General features: G+C 42.8%; 1 protein-coding gene across 1 annotated transcript in view; it reads right to left on the reverse strand.

Annotated features, from left to right (window-relative positions):
• VPS8 (VPS8 subunit of CORVET complex) overlaps positions 1-19,534 on the reverse strand; it is a 264,970-nt gene that overhangs the window by 101,233 nt on the left and 144,203 nt on the right. The window contains exons 32-36 of the mRNA XM_034781874.1: positions 17,209-17,293; positions 14,801-14,899; positions 12,972-13,061; positions 10,782-10,922; positions 7,305-7,465 (exon numbers count right to left, since the gene is read on the reverse strand). Of these exons, the coding sequence (XP_034637765.1) occupies positions 7,305-7,465; positions 10,782-10,922; positions 12,972-13,061; positions 14,801-14,899; positions 17,209-17,293 (576 nt within the window). The remainder of the gene's footprint in view (positions 1-7,304; positions 7,466-10,781; positions 10,923-12,971; positions 13,062-14,800; positions 14,900-17,208; positions 17,294-19,534) is intronic.

The raw sequence follows: 19,534 nt of genomic DNA on the forward strand, positions 1-19,534 counted from the left end.
AAAAAAAGCAAACATGATTCTGGGATGTATTAACAGGTGTGTTGTGAGCAAGTCACGAAAAGTCATTCTTCCGCTCTACTCTGCTCTGGTTAGGCCTCAGCTGGAGTATTGTGTCCAGTTCTGGGCACCGCATTTCAAGAAAGATGTGGAGAAATTGGAGAGGGTCCAAAGAAGAGCAACAAGAATGATTAAAGGTCTTGAGAACATGACCTATGAAGGAAAGCTGAAAGAATTGGGTTTGTTTAGTTTGGAAAAGAGAAGACAGAGGGGATATGATAGCAGTTTTCAGGTATCTAAAAGGGTGTCATAAGGAGGAGGGAGAAAACTTGTTCACCTTAGCCTCTAAGGATAGAGCAAGAAGCAATGGACTTAAACTGCGGCAAGGGAGGTCTAGGTTGGACATTAGGAAAAAGTTCCTAACTGTCAGGGTGGTTAAACACTGGAACAAATTGCCTAGGGAGGTTGTGGAATCTCCATCTCTGGAGATATTTAAGAGTAGGTTAGATAAATGTCTATCAGGGATGGCCTAGACAGTATTTGGTCCTGCCATGCGGGCAGGGGACTGGACTCTATGACCTCTCGAGGTCCCTTCCAGTCCTAGAATCTATGACCTGCAGTAAACACACACACACACACACACACACACACGCCATGAAAGAAATAAAAAATTAGGAGTTGGAAAGGAAAGAGAAAAAACACAGGTGACAGATGTTAGCCACATCACTTAGTGACTGACCACCTTCTGGTTCTGCACTAGAGTGGCGAGGGCAGGATAAGAACATGAATGGCAATGAAGATCTGCTCGTTCTCTAGTTATTGAATTCCAGATTATTGTCCTCATAGTGAATATGTACACATGTAGCGGAACTGTGAAGTAAGTGGTCCAAGCCAGCAGGAGGGAGTGGAAGTGGAAAAGAGGACAGGAAGTCATTGGGGCAGGTGATAGAGCATACCAGTGCACTCTAGGATGAGTATGCACTGCGCAGCACAGGTAAAAGGACCTTATGTGGCTACATCTCTCATAGTGTGGTTATGATGAGAAATACTATGATGTAGAAGTGGCAACTTATTTATCAGTTTGCTTTCCATGTGTATTCTGAGTAATACCTACCTAGATTCTGACCAAAAATACTTGTACTACTTTTGGCATTGCAGAGCCATTGCAGCTGTGGGAGTCTGAGCTGGATTCTTTTCTGGCTCTCTTAGCAGAATTGTTAACCAAGTTAGGACCTCTGAAAACATGAGACAGGACCTAGAACCTTTTTACCATAGAGATGGAGGGAGTTAAGGGGTTTGGAGGACTACCTGGATTTACTCCCCCCCAGCTCTCTGATCAGAGAAGACAATCCTGTCATCTGCCTGTCCTGTGTACTGAAGAGTGACCCACATTTGGAGTTGTCTCCACTGACTGGGGAGATGCAGAGACCTCCAGACTGAGCAAGTGTCTGTGGGCTGTGACTGTCGCAGAGCTTCCCTTCTGTGTTCTCAACTGACATAAGACTGATTGTTTGCATCTCTGAAATTTGAAAATTTTCTCTGTGGTTCATAATAGCGGTGTGGCAGAAACTGGTGTACATGGTTTGTGAGAAGACATTTTCATTTTTGTCCAGGCATATAAATCCCCAGGGACCGAAGTAAGGCTTTGAAGTCCTTAAGCATGTCAAGTGAGGCATCGGTCTTCTCAGCAAAGAACTTAGAGCCTACGAAGGAGAGGTCTTCAACCGTTGTCTGAACCTCCTTCAGGAAACCTGAAAGATGCAACCATGAAGCTCGCCGCATCACAACTGCCATTGAGATGGAATGGGCTGTTGTATCAGCCGAATCAAGTGTTGTCTGAAGTGTTGTTTTGGCCACTAACTGCTCCTCGCTGATAATGGTTTGGAATTGTTCTAATTGTGACTCCATGGATGGTCAATAAAAATGTTAAATTTGGCATAGTTCATATAGTTGTTCTTTGCCATTAAGACCTTGGAGTTCGAAATTCTGAATTACAAAGTAGCAGAAGAGTAGGCCTTCCTCCCAGATAAGTCAAGCTGCTTCCAATTCCTAACATAAGGGGTTGATTTGGAAGGATGTTGGCGGCCACGGGAATTCACTGCGTCAATCACGATGGAATTAGGTGGAGGGTGGGAGAAAAGAAATTCCATACCCTGGGGGGGGGGACGGGGGGACACATAGTATTTTTATTGGCCCTTTTGCATGTTGGTGTGGCCAATGCTGGCATTTGCCATATGAGCTTAGCAGCATGGATCCAAAAGCACCTCAGTGATAGGGAGGACTATTCTCGAGGAATAGGACGTATATAAAATATCAAGCAGCTTATGGTGTATGTCTCTTTCCTCCTCTAGAGGTATTTGCAAGGTATCTGCCATTCTCATCATAAGGTCTTGGAAGAGCTTAAAATAGTCTGCCATAGATGGTGTAGGGGGCATAAAAATGGTTACTGACTTTCCGTAACTGATGTTCTTTGAGATGTGTTGCTTATGTCTATTCCAATGTAAGTGTGTGCTCGCCCTGAGCACCGCCACTGGAAAGCTTTTCCCTCAGTGGTATGTTGGGTCAACTCTGGTGCCCTCTGGAGTTGCACTCCCATAATGCCCGTACATAGGGCCCCGATGACATGCTGCCCCCTCAGTTCCTTCTTGCCAGTAAAGTCTGACAGAGGAGCAAGAAGGGGGAGGAGGGTTTGGAATGGACATGAGGAACGCATCTTGAAGAACAAGAGTTATGAAAGGTTAGTAAGGATTTTTTCTTCTTCGAGTGCTTGCTCATATACATTCCAACGTAGGTGACTCCCAAACAGTTGTGCAGGGAGGATTCGGAGTTCATTGGCAGATGAACTTGGCTGAAACCCACATCATCTCTAGCTTCTTGGTGATGGGTAGAACAGAGGTCCCCAAACTGTGGGGCACCCCCCCCCCCCGGGGGGGGGGGCTTGGAACACTCAGGGGTGTGTGGCTGGGGCACGGGCCAGCACCCATGGGAGTGGGGAGGGAGCACCACCCGTCTCTGCCCCTTGGGCACTGGCCGCTGGCCCCAGCTCTGGTCCTGGCCCTGGCCCCTGGCCTCCTTACTCCTGTCCGTGTCCCCCCGCACCCAGAGCTATGGCCCTTCTCCTGTCTCAGCTCTGGGGGGAGGGGCACAGACAGGGTATGGGAGAGGCACGAGGTAAAACATTTGGGGACCACTGGCGTAGTGGGATGCAAAAGCGTGGACTGATGACTATGTTGCCACTCTACATATGTCCTGAATCGGGACTTGTGCCACGAACGCTGCTGCTGTAGAATGGGCTGTCAGTGGAGGAGCTGGGACCATCCATAGGTCGTAGTATGTGCAGATACAGGCACTGATCCACAACGAAATTCTTTGGGCCGAGATTGGCAGGCCTTTCCTTCTGTCTGTAATAGCTACGAAAAGTTGAGTGGATTTCAGAAAGGTTTTAGTCCTTTCTCTGTAAAAGGCTAGTGCACACCTAACATCTAGCAAGCAAAGTCTCTGTTCTTCCCTGTTAGCCTGTGGCTTCTGATAGAAGACAGGTAGGAAGATACCGTGGTTACTATGGAATTGTGAGATCACCTTTGGCATGAAGGCCGGGTATGGCCACAGCTGAACCTTGTCTTGAAGAAAACTATGTACGGTGGTTCTAAAGTCAGAGCTTGGCTCTCTGACACCCTTCTGGCAGAAGTAATGGTGACCAGGAAAGCCATCTTCCAGGACAGGTGGAGCAGAGAGCATGTTGCCAGCAGTTCAAATGGGGGTCCTGCTAGCCTTGCAAACACCAAGTTGAGGTCCCAGAGAGAGAGAGAGAGTCGTGTGCATACGTGGGGGTATAGCCCTCCAATCCTTAAGGAAACAGCCACGGATCAAGGTTGAGAAGCTGTTCACCCATGGGTGAAAGGCTGAGATTCCAGCTAGATGGACCCTAACAGAGGATACTGTTAGGCCTTGCTGTTTCAAGTGGAGTAGGTAATCTAGGATTAAAGGCAGTGTTGACTGAGTAGGCGAAACCGCCTTTTGTGCTGACGAGATCGAGAATCTCTTCCACTTTGCCAGGTAAGTGGTTCTAGTGGACAGTTTCCTGCTCCCTAAAAGCACTCTGCAAACCGGCTCAGAGCATGCCAGTTCTGTGGGATTCAGCCAGGGAGCTTCCAAGCCACGAGATGAAGGGACTTGAGGTTCAGATGAGACAGATGGCCTTGAGAGATCAGGTCTGGAAACAGGGGCAGGCTGATTGGCATGTCCACCAAGAGATCTAGGAGGGTGGTGAACCAGTGCTGATGTGGCTGGGCTGGAGCTATCAGGATAAGGCATGTCCTTGTCCCTTCTGACCTTCAGCAGGACTCTTGTGTATGAGAGGGATGAGAGAGAGAACACGTAGAAGAGATGGACCGTCCAAGAGAGTAGAAAGGCATCTATAAGCGTGCCCGGGCTGTGACCTAGGAAGAAGCAGAACTGAAGACACTTCGTTGTGCTTTGTCGCGAACAGGTCTACTTAGGGAGTTCCCCACCTCTGGAAAATGGTGCTCATGATGTCTGGAAAAGGATCTGCTGAGATGATCTGTTAACTTTTCTGCAACCCCAGAAGGTAGGAAGCTTCAAGGTGGATCAAGTGGGCTATGCGGAATTCCCATAGGCAAAGAACTTCCTGGCATTCCTCGGGAGAGGAGTGCACTCAGTCCTACCTGTTTCTGTAAAACACTGTTGTTGTGTGTCGGTCCTTACACAGAACATAGTTGCCCTCCAAGTGGGGTTGGAACACCTGGCAGGCTAGGCTCACCACCCTCAGTTCCCTCACATTGATGTGTAAAGAGAGCTCTTAGAGGGACTGATATGTCTGCAATGAAACACTGACAGTTGGGGCCTCGAGAATGGGACTCCTACACATACTGTCCGGAGGTCTAGCCGTCAATGAAGTGGAACAGGTAAGATGGGGTGTACCCTTTCTTTGGAAGCTGAGGATCTGTTAATACTGCGAGTGTCTAGTGGATTGGGGCTGGACACTCCTACACTTGGAGGGCTCGGGGGTTGGAGTGTGCCTATTAACCTGTAGAGAGACAGTGGGCACTGGGTAGGTGAGCTTATGTTGCCCATGGCCAAGAGAGCTGGAGAGCTGACCCACAGTAGGCACTAACAAGGGCTCCTCGTGACGAGGTGCCTCACAGCTCTGGGAACCCCTGGGAAGCGTCCCAGTATCATCAATTCTCCAGAGGTACCAGTTCTGCCTTCAAGGTTCAAGAATGGGATACAGACCCTAAGAAAACAGGAATAAACATCTTTTTTGGAAGTGATGCTGGAACTTGTTATCTGACTCCCAACTTGAGAGGAAGCTGACTTCTTTCCTTAAGGATCCATGAAAAGGAATAGGGAAGGACCACTGGGTTTTGGCATAGTTAGAGCTGAGTAACAACTTTCTAGGAGTGCTGGTACCCATCAATCCAAGGTGATCAATTGAATGCCAGGAAAAAAAAAAAAAAAAAAGATTATAAAGCTGTGCAAAACTATAGTAAGCGAGTTCAGAATCAATTCCAGGGAGAAGAGGGAACATGCGCGGAGGAAAAGGACATACAGTAGGGCAATACAGGGGGTCCCCGGTATAAGTCTCTCCCTTATCCGTTGTTTCGGATACCTATCGCTCATCAATAGAGGAACATGTTCCAATTCATGCTGGTCCTCATCTGCATATCTCTCATTTGCATGGATCGGCACTGACATGAATTGGAACATGTTCCCCTATTGTACAGTACAGTACAGTACTGTAGCTGTGTCTGCTGGCAGCCCACAGGGCCACCGATCAACTCCTCCCCCCCCCTCCCAGTGCCTACTGAATGCCGTGATCAGCTGTTAGGTGGTGTTCAGGAAGCGCGGGGAGGAGTGGGGACAGGGCGCTCGGATGAGAGGGTGGAACTAGGCAGGAAGAGGCAGGGCGGCCCCAAGTACAGTACTGTCCTGTACCCATCATGAGTGCAAAACACATTCAAAGTGTTAAGGGTGCGCTTGTGTCTAAGAGGCAACGCAAAAGTGTAACATTAGACGTGAAATTAGATGTTATAAAGCATATTGAAAGAGGTGAGTGTGCAGCCGACATTGCTCATATTGTCGGTTTGCCTGGTTTGACGGTACGCTCAATTTTTAAGAGTGCTGATTGAATTCGTGAAAGCGCTAGAAGTGCTACATAACAGTCATCAAGGAAAATAACGAAACAAAGCAGCAGTACAATGGAGAAAATTGAATGCTTGCTGGCTGACTGGATTGATGACCTCCATGAAAAGAAAATGCCCGTGAGTTTAAGCTTGATTCAGGAGAAGGCCAAAAGCTTGTATAACAATTTAAAGGAAAGAGAGGGAGAGAGAGCTCAACAGCAGAAAAGGAGACCTTCAATGCTAGTTGTGGGTGGTTCCACAGATTTCAGATGTGTGCCAATCTACATAATGTAAAACTCACAGGAGAAGCAGCTACTGTGGATGAAGAAGCAGCTGAAATGTTTCCTACGCAGCTAAACACAATTGTTTCGGAAGGTGGCTACTCTGCAAAACAAGTTTTTAATGTTGACAAGACAGGCCTTTACTGGAAGAAGATGCCAACAAGGACTTATATTTCTCGTGACGAGAAGTCTGCTCCTAGGTTCAAAGCCTCAAAAGACCGCTTAACCCTTCTGCTTGGGGGAAATGCAGAAGGCGATTACAAGTTGAAGCCCATGCTTGTCTACCACAGTGAAAACCCAAGAGCAATGAGGGGCTACGTCAAGTCTCGTCTCCCTATAATTTGGAAGTCGAACAGAAAGTCCTGGAGGACATGCAAAATTTTCCGTGAGTGGTTTGTAGACCATGCTGTTCCTAAATTTAAGGTTTACTGTCAGAAGGAAAATTTGGCATTTAAAGGTTCTCCTTCTGCTGGATAACGCAAGTGCCCATGAACTGGACTACAAAGCCCTCTGCCCGAACATCAAGGTCCTATTTTGGCCACCCAACACCACATCATTGCTGCAGCTTATGGACCAGGGTGTAATGGCCACATTCAAGGTTATTACCTATGGAGGACGTTCTCCATGCTGATTAAGGAGATGGCAGGTGAAGGAAAGCCCAGTGTAAAGGAGTTTTGGAAGTCCTATAACATCTTGAAGGGCGTGGAAAACATTGACGTGTCGTGGGAAGAGGTCACTTCGCAACGTATGAACGGTGTTTGGCACCGTGCATGGCCAGATGTTGGTCACAGTTTTGTGCTATTTGATGCCGTTCCTGCTCTCGAGCAAGAAATTGTCATGTTGCCAAAGGAAGTCGGCTTCGAGGAGGTGGAGGACGACGTACAGGAGTTGTTGGAGTTTCACGCTCAGCAACTGACAAATGAGGAACTGATTGAGCTGGACCAACAAGAGATATCCGAAGAAAGCAAGGACGATGATGATGACGACACAGGGCAGGAAGCCAGGAGTCTGACGACAAAGAATCTCTCCCGTTTCTTTGGATTGCTGGATGAGATGACGGAAATCATACAGAGCAGTGATCCTTTTCGTGAACGGTCTGCCAAAGTCTCCAGAGCTCTCAGTGATGCAGTGGCTTGCTACAGGGAGATCTATTGTTCAAAGATTCATGAAGGAGAGCAGATGTCGATAAAATCCTTTAAGACTTCTGCAACCAAAAAGCCAGCCACGGAAAAGCCAGCCAAAGAAAACCCAGCCTCCACCCCTACCTAAATTTAGTGTAATTGATGCTGTTTTATACTGTATTAAAACTTTCTGTGTTTGAATGGTGTTAGTAGGGTTCTACATTATGTTATTCAATGTTTTATGTGTAAAATGTGTACTGTAGAACCTGTCACTGTAAAAAGGTACAGTGTTTAGGTGAAAAGAGCATTGTCGTAGACGAGTGTGGTGAAGTTGTGAACACATCTTCCTCTTATTCCGTTATTTCTTTGGGGAAAAATTCCCCGGTATATGTTGTTTTGGTATCCATCACCCTTTTCAAGGATGCAACCCCAACGTATATAGGAGACCCCCTGTACATAGGAGAAGTATGTATCCAAAAAGGGATGTACACATAGGGGGTCACCACAATGGAGTATCCATGGCAAGAAGAGTATACTGAAGAAGATAGAGATCACCCTACTTGGCATGATTCTGCCTTCTTTAAAGGGAACGGGTACCCCCAGCAACCTTCCCACAGATCTCTGGGCCAGAGGCTGCACACACCAAGCCATGTTGAGCTGATTAATCTGTTAAGACTGTAAAACTACTTAACACAGCATGTAAATATAGTCCATCCCCTCTGCCTCAGCATGGGGGGGAGGGGTGGACTAGGTGAGGTCTCAAGGTCCCTTCCAGCCCTACATGTCTATGATTTTATAATTCTGTCCTAAATTTAGATATAAATTTGTTCATGCTTCTCAGCCCTTTGTTCTGGTAAAAACAACAGGCACTGCAGGTACATCACCCAAACACACATCACAAATGAATGGATTTCATTACACTTGTTTGCAATGGAAACACGCTCTCCTGGGAAGCGATCAGGAAATGGAAATGGAAATATAATAAAAGCTTTGATAAGAGAACTGTAGCAATATACACTTTGCTCTATTTTCCATCATTGCTTATCAGTCATGGACACAAGGGCACTGGGTTTTAAATTTCCCATGGCAATTTCTATTAACCCCCAGGCCCCTACTTTAAAATAAAACTCTAGCTAAATTAAATGGGCCAGATTAATCTCTGATGTATTTCCCCTAACTTCAGTGTAGTTACAGCAGAGGGATAAATCTAGTCTCATGTGCTGCCACAAAAACATTTGTAGTTGAGACATTAAACTCATTTGTTCCTCTAGGAATCTCTGTTTTAATAAAACCTCTGCCTGAAAGAGGATATAAACATTCATACGGATTGGAGAAAGACAGATGTTTTTGAAGGGGCTTGAATCATGGTTCTTCCTTCTGACATGCTACAAAGATTGGACCTTTAAAAAAAAATTTTTTTTAAATAAGCTGTTGTAGATATTCTTTGACTGTTCATCAGCCGTGAAATTAAGTTATATCCTTGCAGATTAGTCCTTTTGAAGTAAATAAACCAAATCAATTTACAAACTACTGTGAAAAAAGTTGCACTATTTTATAAAGTGCAAAACAAATTATATTGCTAAAGCTCATTTTGAAGTATGTCCCCATTACACACAAACCCACAGCACTGGCAACATAACATAGTCAGTAGGAGCTTGTGTGTTATGAATAATAAACTACTCCAATAATCTAAGGTCTCTTCAGAGAGAATTTCTTAAGAATAGGACAGGTCAGGGGAATATTGTCAATAAAGTGACTGAATTCTTGGGCTTCCACCTCCTTTGCTCTGTAGTGATTGTTGCAAAAATGAGTTCACTGGGCTCATTTAAATTCTATTAAGGATCATTCCTCTGCACACAGAGTCCCACTTATGTTTTCCTTATTGATCATTTTGGCATGTGCAATCAATCCATTATATCCATTTAATTCTATTATTTTGGACCCCCAGCAATATTGCTGAAGCCCTGAGAGAATCAAATGGACTTTATTCACATTCACAGCCATGTTGCACTAATGTGAACGCTGCAGGAATTCAGGTAGTGCAAAGAGGCAGACTGTGGACTGACTGTGGCTTGCTGAATGTCAGTCCTGTACAGGAAGAAGAGATATTTTGTACAGTCAGATTCAAAAGTTTATATTATGCTTTTAAGAGTGACTTCCTGTTGATGGTTTGAACACATAGTCTGATCATAAGCACATACATCACACTAAGAGGGAAGTGCCCACTTCCTAACTATTTCAGGGCTAAATTGGATGAGTTTATTACCTGGAGATTTATGAAGCCTATTTCTGTTGACAAGAAAAATATTGAAGTCCAGTACAATTTCTCCTTTCATTGGGGCTCATTTATCACAATAATCTGATGGTGATACTGTAGCATAAACACAGCCAAATTCAAAATCCAGCTGGCAGTAACACCTGGCAGTAATCAATATGCAAGCCAAACATCTAGAGCACACAGATGCTCATACTGAAAATGTCTGAACTGAGAATTATCACTGTACAGGATTGTGTGTTCAGTTCTGGGCACCTCAAAGTAACTGACAAATTTGTGGATTCTTAGAGAACAATAGCAGAAGCTTAGACTACTGGTAATCAGAAGAGAAAAACAGGCAAAGCAAGTTTTCAGAAAAATTTGTCCCTGTGCTCATTTCACCTCTTTTCCTATGGAACCACTATAGTAACTGCACAATACAGTTTAATGCAGGGAGAGACTCATACCACGGACATCTCAACTGATAGTCACTCCCTAACTGACCCTACCCCTTTAAGAAGCCACACTCAGGCCTTTCTGGGATAGGCTCACCAGCATGAGGTTAGCGTATAGCAATCCCAATCTAAAAACCCAGTCATAGTGAGCAGAGGTACCTTTTATCTATCAAGTGTATCTATCTTGATTGGCCCAGTCACTCGCAGTCTCCTGTGGTGTGCAGAGACTTTAGCTCCTATCTCAAAGAGAATAACTTTGTCTTCAGAAGAGAGAGCTTTTTATAGCAACAGCTACAGCTGAACTCAGCTAATCAATTTCTTGCTTCTCTTTGGATCTGTATTGGCTCCTTCTCTGCCTTCATAATGCAAGGGTCTGCAATTTTTTGTGTAATGTGAAAAACAAACAAACAAACAAAAAAAACCCCACAGAATCTTAAAGACCTGGGATGGAAAAGCCTTGTTAACTCATCTGGTTCATTCTCATGTCAAAGCAGGATTATACCCTAATGTTTTATGGTCATGTGTAAATGTATGCATTTATACATGAGTCCACAGCAGTGTATTTTAACTAAAAAGTTATGATTTTGAGCAGTAAGTGATAAACTATCCAATTTACTTACATACCTTGGGTCAAGAAGACTTCTCAAAAACTGGAAAAGCAAGAATTGGTCCTGAATAGTAGGAAAAACAAAAAAATTAATATTTTAACATAATAATCTGGTTCAGAGTTGTCTGAAGTTATACCGATTGAAAGAAATACTATTCACTCTTATGGGACTGATGCTCATGAAGAGTCTGGCCAGAGCCTCTGCCTTGAGCAAATCTCCTAAACCAGTTTCACTTGGTATAATTCCTCCTAGCCTAGCGGTTGTTTTTTTGGATTGTAAAAGGACTACATGATTGTTATGAACAAGTGCTACCCATCCAGTCTTTGAAACCCTGCAGCTGTGCTGTCAAGTGAAGCAATCCGAGGTTCATAGATAGATACATTTTAAGGCCAAAAGAGATTATGATCTAGTTCAATAGTTCTCAAACTTTTGTACTGGTGACCCCTTTAACAAGCAAGCCTCTGAGTGTGACCCCTCCTTATACATTAAAAACACTTTTTTATATATTTAACCCCATTATAAATGCTGGATGCAAAGCAGGGTTTGGGATAGAGGCGGACAGCCTGCGACCCCCCCATGTAATAACCTTGTGACCTCGAGGGGTCCCGACCCCCAGTTTGAGAACCCCTGTTCTAGTCTGACCTTCACAGGCTATAGAATTTTACCCAGTGATTCCTACATCTAGAACCGTAACTTGTGGCTGAACTAGAGCATCCTTGGAAAGTCATTCATCTTTAGTTAACAACTCATGATGGAGAATTTACCACGTCTCTTGGCAATCTGTTCAAATAGTTAACTACCTTTAATGTAAAAAAATTTCTATCTTATTTCCGTTCTGAATTTGTCTAGCTTCAACTTCCCCCTCTTTGGATTGCACTATGCCTTTGTCTGCTAGATTAAAGAGCTCTCCATTGTTAGATACCTTTTTCCTGGGTAGGTAATTACAGATCTGTCAATTCTGAACCTTCTCTTAGATAAGAGAAATAGATTGGACTCCTTAAGTTTTTTACCATAAGATTGTTTTCCAGACTTTTAATCACTCTTACAGCTCTCAATTTTTAGCATCTTTTTAGAAACCAAGACACCGGTTTTGAACATAGCATTTCAGCAGTGGTCTTACCAAGGAGTGAATAAATCTTGCTGCCAGACTACTGTGACAACAGCTCTGGACTCTGGGAGGATCTCTGGACAGAATAAGCAGCTCTAAGAAACAGGCTTGTAACCCACACATTTTAAGGGCCTCATGCAGAAGCAAATGCTGCGTGGAGTGTCAATCCTTTGAGCCCTTTTAGGAAGTTTTATAGACAACACAGTCCCCAACAGTGTTCTTCCCTTTATCATAGTCATCAAAAATGGGGAGCACCTCTTAAGTGCAGGTTATTTGCTGGATCTACGAGAATTGGCAAAGCTTGAGGTACCAAACAACCAAAAGCTGTTGAAACCATCTAATAAACTTATCAAAAACCAGGACAATCTAACCAAGAGCAGAACTATTTATAATATTATAACTATCACAACAAACATGAAGATTGGTTCTGTATCTCTCCAGCAGCAGGACAGATAAGAACAGATGATCTATACAAAACTGGCTTGAGGGACAGGCATGTTTGAATGGATCCTGGCAGGCACTACGTTTGGGGCAGCTAGGAAAGCAGCTCTTTTAAACCTTTTTTTAGGGACTCAGAGTGCTTCAATGGAATGTATTGATGCCAAGCACAGAAGGGTGTAGCAGCTTCTTACTAGTGGAAATAGTCTGACTCCTTTGCTGTATATTTGTACGTAGGAGAGCACCAAGGGTTCCATTTGTAAGGATTTAGAAGTGTTTGGAAGGGATATATACCTTTCTGATTCAGGCTACACAACCGACCTCAGGCAGGGGGTTGGATGGAAACTCTCACAGCAACAAGTTATTTCATAAATGCGCAATTCAGGGGTTTCTACACTTTTCTCTGTTGCAGCTGGTTCTGGCCACTGTTAGAGACTGGACTAGATGGACCTCTAGTCTGAGCCGCTCTGAAAATCCCTATGAATATGGCCAAAGCCAATGCTGAGAAATACCAGATTCAATTATAAAAACACAGTTCAATCCAAAGTGTGTTTGCAAGTTTTTACCTGAAGATTTTTAATGATACCCTCAATCTGGTCATTGAAGTGAGTTGCTATCAGGTCTGCTGCTTTATTCGGGCTCAGTAACAGCAGCTCCTGGAGACAGAGGGAGAAAAATACACTACCTTTAGTCTTACAAACTATAGGATCATGCACTAATGCTGATCCCACTCATACTGTAATATACCTACAAATCTGCATGACCATATCTAGAAGTGTAGTAACAGTGAATACCATTGGGTGAAGAATGCTTTTGAAGCAACAATTAAAAAAAGATTAAGAGGTATAGAACAGGCAGAGACAGAGCACAAAAATCCTCATATTGGTGAAGCATGTGCCTCAATCCTGAGCTGCAGGTGTTATCTCACCAGCTCTTTTTGCCTGCGTTCCATCCCTGTCGCTCTGACAAGACTTCCAGTTAGTGCCAGATGTGCAGGTGTTTTGGTGACGTGGCTCCAGTTGTGCAGGAAGTGGACTAAGACCATCAGCTAATTTCACAGGCCAATCATTGGCAAACAAACAGTAATAACTTCAGATCAATACAGGCCTCTGTTGGACTGAAACCAGTGACAAAAAGGCTCTATATCATATCTGACAGCATTAGGGAACCTAAAACGGAAACGTTTTTCACCAGGGAAATATCACTACAACAAAAACAGACAGGATGGCAGGTGATGGGAAAAAGATAAATTCAAAGAAAATTGTAATTCATTCTGTTCTGATCAGAAGCACTTTTCCCCTCAATTCCATACTGTCCTCATAAATCATACAAAGATTAATTTTTCACTCATACACTTATGTTGGTAAAAGTAAGTTATTCACATATAAATATGGCACCAAGGGAACCTGAAAAGTATTGAAAGAATGTGATACAGCACTATTCAGGGACTAGCACAATAGATAAATTATAGGGGGCCACTACTAAACGTGTTTCTAGCAAAGCCTACCTTACAACTACTCAGAACTTTGGCATAAATATTCTTTTCAGACGAGGAATGGACAACTTGACTAAGTCAGAGTGATTTCTTTTGCCAAGCTTCACATAAAATGAATCATATTTACAGTTACCCAAAGTTAAACAATTAGAAGCTTTGAGTTTAAGTTTAAATAACTGAAAATGATCATTTTCAAATGAAATTCGGTACATCATTAATCCTCATGGAAGATAATTGTGAAAAATAATGTACCAAGAATGAACAGCGTTTCAGCTCTATAATCACATTGTCATTGAAATATAGTTTTAATGATGAAAGTTAACTTGAAAACAAGTTATTTACCAGCAACTTGGCCTCCAATGAATAAAATAATATTCACCATTTCGGTGTTATACAAATAGCTGAGAATTTTTGTCTCAAACTTTTTTGTTTTTTTATTTTAAATTGTGTTTATACTGAACTTTGAAAAAGGGGAAGGAGAGTTGTTTATTGGTTAGAGCAGGGGATTGGGAAACAGGATGTGTGTGTGGTATTCCTGACTTTGCCACTGATGTGCTATGTGATTTTAACTTAACCTCTCTTTGACTCAGTTTGCCTCTGTAAAATAAGGATGTTATCTTCTTTACAAGACACCAACCTATCGTGCATTGTCGAGTGCTTAGATGGAAGGCACAGTAAACATGCACACTGAAAATACACACACACGCACACGACAAAACGTATGGCAGCTATCAACTCCCCCTTTGGAGTGCTTCAGGAAACTCCTCTTCTACAAACCCTGCGAAAACCAGCTATGTCATCCTCAAAGGCAATACTCTCCTGCCTACAAAGAAGCACAAGGTGGAGAAGGGAGAAACTGGTTTAAGTTCAGAAAAACGAGCAATTCAGTCTATGCTGTACCTCAATGTGTTTCATAGCCTTCTGCCATACTGACTGCTTCTCCTCGGCACTGTACCCAGGAATGGATAGGATATTGTGGATGTAGTTGAACACTTCTTCCTGAAAGGCATAAAAGTAAGAAGGTATAGTATGTTCTGTCCCAGCAATCTGAAAATTCATCTGCGAAGTGCATCAGTGACAGCTTGCAAACTCACTTATTTGGACACAGTCATTTTCAGACTAACCACTAAATTGTATTTGCAACATGGACAATTGGTTATTTAAGGATTTCTTTGGTTGTTAGAGGTGAAGATAAACTGCTAGGGAGGTTTAACATAATAGCGCCGCTCACAGAATTAAAACACACAGTCACAGAAGGAGTGCACTTCAGAAGCAGTACTAGAGCTAGCCCACCTTGGGAAGCGCCATTTCCAATGACTGAATAGTTGGACAACCTCAGCTACTGGTAACAGTTATGGTTTGACCTTAAGTAGTTCCTAAGGGAGCAAAGGGAAAGTATGAGGAGGAGTAGAATTGTACGTGAAAAGAAGTGGCTGAGATGGTTGACAAAGAGCAGCTTTGCTCTGATAACTGAGGAGATCCAAGTAGTCATCTTTTTCCCTTCGGGGGAGGATGGACTGTGACCCCTTGCCAAGAGAACAGATGAGAGGAGGGTGGAGTGTATTCCTTCAGAGTGAAGGTCATTGCTCCCGCCTTCCCACTGTATTACTTGCTAGCGCTCACATTCTCTCCAAGATTCTCCTGTGTCATCCTCAGCAGCATACCAATTCTCCTTTATCCTCCCCACTTCCATCTATCACTCTATCTAGTCCTCTGTTTCTTCTCCCTGTCTCTATTACCTACTTTTCTTTTCACTTCTATATGGGAGAAGGAGAAAAGTAGATTTCAGCCTGCAAGTCTGTAAGAGGTTCGCAATATCAGATCTAATATTCCAAAAAGAGATAAGCTGCAAGACTCTTCTACTGAGTCATGCTGCTGTCAGGTGTGAAAATTGGGCAGAAAAATGCAGAGTAATTTTCATTGACCTAATGGAAGATCACTTAATTGCAGCCAAAAAATACGAGGGGTTTGAAGTCTCTCTCTCTCAGGAGAGGGATTCGTAGGCAGGGACAGAGGTGAACTGCTGGGAGAAACACTGGGAGCATACCAAACTTAGGAGCAAGCCTAAGCTCAGATGTATGTTATCTTGTGGTTTAAGTTAACAAAGACGAACCCCAGGAAGGAGGTGACTTTTGAACATTAACCTAAGCCTCAACTACACTAGAGAAATCAATTGTAAAACTGACTGGGAGGGGGAAAAAAAATCTAGATGAGAATTGAGAGTTTAAGGACATTTTACTAAATGTCAATAAATACAAATCCCATATTTAACAATGCTGCATCAGTTTAAAAAAATCCTGGTTTAGTGAAGTGAAAGCAACAATAAAAAATAAAAAAGATAATCTATAACACATGGAAAAAATAGGAAATTGATAACAATGAATATAAATCAGAAGTTAAACAGACATTACAGGAAGGCAGGTTAAATGATCGTAATGGCCTCTTCTGGCCATAGAATCTATGAAAGTATCAGAAGAAAAATCTATGGCCAGCTAAATTAAGGATAATAAAAAGATTTAAAAAAATATATTAAGAACAAAAGGAATTGTAATAATGGTTTATAACTAAATGAAGAGGGTATATTATCAATAATGATACAGACAAGTATCAGAGGGGTAGCCGTGTTAGTCTGAATCTGTAAAAAGTAACAGAGGGTCCTGTGGCACCTTTGAGACTAACAGAAGTATTGGGAGCATAAGCTTTCGTGGGTAAGAACCTCACTTCTTCAGATGCAAGTCTTGCTTGATACAGACAAGGCAGAAGCATTCAATAAATATTTCTGTTCTCTATTTGGAAATAAGCTGGATGACGTATTCATATAATAGAATGATTAAATACTTTCTATTTCAACTATAACCACAAGGAGGATGTTAAACAGCATCTACTAAAGTTAAAAAAAAAATTAGGGTCAGCAGGACTGGATAATTTGCACTCAAGAGTTTTAAAAGAGTTGGTTGAGAAGCAATTTGACCCACTGGTGTTAGAAAGCTAATGACAGCCACCTCACCTGGACTTGTGTAAAAAAGCCCTACTATGGATGCAAGAGCAAACCTTACAGTTATTCAGGATGGGTATTGCGGACACACTGAAAATCAGCATAAAACAATTAACTGCTACATACAAAGGTCATTGAACACTCTAGTGTAGACCAGGACTCAGCATGTGCCCAGGGTTGACGGAAAAGGAAGGGGTTCTAACCGTACAAGGTTGATGACAGGAACTGTTTTACCTGCCGAGGGGAGTCGGGGAAAGAGGAGCTACTCTCTTCTTGGCTGAGGAAAAGTTTAGAGCACTACATATTTACCTACCTTTCTCACTGGATCACGTAAGTAACAATCAATGATTTTGTCATAGAGATGCTCCTGTTCATACATAAACTCACAAATTTGGTAGCTGAAATAAAGAAAGTTTGCCATGTTAGAAAGACTCTGCTCTTCGACACCAAATAAGAAATGAGTATAGAATGTCCATCTCATTCTCAGCTCTGAGGCACCAGAAAACAATTACACAGCCCAGACGTGAGGGAATAAATATGTAATTTACAAATAATAATAGCATTATTAATGAAGTTTCCTGTCTAAATACTCCTGGAGGAATATTTCCCTGCTGCCCTTGTGAGTGGAAGAGACGCTGCCCCTAGAAACCTGCTCATTACACTGGTCTACAATTTTTGAGAAGTCGTCTGCTTCAGAGATAAAATGTGCTATTTATTATGTATTTTGATGTGCTGAATTCAAATATGACAATTAAAACAACTGATTGGCTACTGTTTCTAAGATATTTTAGTTTTTACATTTTATGTCTATGTATATTGTGTAGATAATAGAGTTTTAATCATAAATTGTAAACCTAGGTCTTTTCATGTGTTTATGGTTGCTTTACATGATATTTCACCTGTCCTGTTTATGTAACACTTTAAAAATCAGCAAAAGGGTTATATAAATAAAATTTATTATGAAACAAAAGGCAAAAAACTATTATGTACATAGTTTAGTCCTATTCAGTGTCTACTCGGCGCTTCTTGGCTTGCCTCTTGTATTCATTAAATGGAGCATCTCTTGTCACTGTCCAGCAATAGTCTGCAAGCATTGATGGGCTCCATTTGCCCTGATAGCGTTTCTCCATTGTTGCAATGTCCTGGTGAAATCGCTCGCTGTGCTTGTCGCTCACTGCTCCGCAGTTCGGTGGAAAAAATTCTAGAGGAGAGTGCAAAAAAATGTATCTTTAGTGACATGTTGCAACCAAGGCTTTGTATGCCTTGAGGAGGTTTTCCACCAACAACCTGTAGTTGCCTGGTTGTTTCTGAGAAAATGTATTGCCACTAACTGGAAGGCTTTCCATGCCGTCTTTTCCTTGCCACACAGTGCATGGTCAAATGCATCATCTCGAAGAAGTTCACGAATCTGAGGACCAACAAAGACACCTTCCTTTATCTTAGCTTCACTTAACCTTGGAAATTTTCCACGAAGGTACTTGAAAGCTGCCTGTGTTTTGTCAATGGCCTTGACAAAGTTCTTCATCAGACCCAGCTTGATGTGTAAGGGTGGTAACAAAATCTTCCTTGATTCAACAAGTGGCGGATGCTGAACACTTTTCCTCCCAGGCTCCAATGACTGTCGGAGTGGCCAATCTTTCCCACTACATCAAGAATCTCTTGGACGACTATCCTATTCGCAGAGAAAACAGCAGTACTTTGTGTATCCAGTCTGCAGACCAAGCAAGAGAGCAACAACCTTCAAATCGCCACAAAGCTGCCACTGATGTTGGTCATAGTTTATGCACCTCAGAAGTTGTTTCATGTTGTCATAGGTTTCCTACATATGGACTGCATGACCAACTGGAATTGATGGCAAAACATTGCCATTATGCAGTAAAACAGCTTTAAAACTCGGCTTCGATGAATCAATGAACAGTCTCCACTCATCTGGATCGTGAACCATGTTGAGGGCTGCCATCACACCATCGATGTTGCAGGCTACAAGATCACCTTCCATAAAGAAGAATGGGACAAGATCCTTTTGACGGTCACGGAACATGGAAATCCTATCACCACCTGCCAGGAGACTCCACTGCTGTAGTCTGGAGCCCAACAGCTCTGCCTTACTCTTGGGTAGTTCCAAATCCCTGACAAGGTCATTCAGTTCACCTTGTGTTATGAGGTGTTGTTCAGAGGAGGAGGATGGGAGGATGGGTCCTGTGACATTGATGGTGCAGTACCAGAAGTTTCATCCTCTTCCTCGTCTGACTCATGTGAGAATGATTCTGGTGCATCAGGAACCAGCAGTCCTTCTCTTGTCCTGATCTCCAATTTTGCAGCCAAAATAAAGGTGATAGGCTTTCTTAATCATAGTGGTTATACTGCGCTTTTGTGATGCAAAAGTCACTTCACCACAAACATAGCAGAAGTTATCTGCACTGTTCACACAAGTACAAGACATCTCTGCTCACTTTGGCTAAACAGAAATGTGTCCCTTTGCAAAATCAAACACTGACAAATAAGAGCACGACACTGTATGATTTCTAGAGCTGATATAGGGCAATTTGTTCAGCAAAGTGATGTAAGCTTCATTATCACTGCATCATCCATGACTTCTAGGAATAACATGATGCAATTCATATCATGTATGATGCAAT

The sequence above is a fragment of the Trachemys scripta genome, chromosome 9 (genome assembly GCF_013100865.1).
Source record: "Trachemys scripta elegans isolate TJP31775 chromosome 9, CAS_Tse_1.0, whole genome shotgun sequence".
NCBI classification, from domain to species: domain Eukaryota; kingdom Metazoa; phylum Chordata; order Testudines; family Emydidae; genus Trachemys; species Trachemys scripta.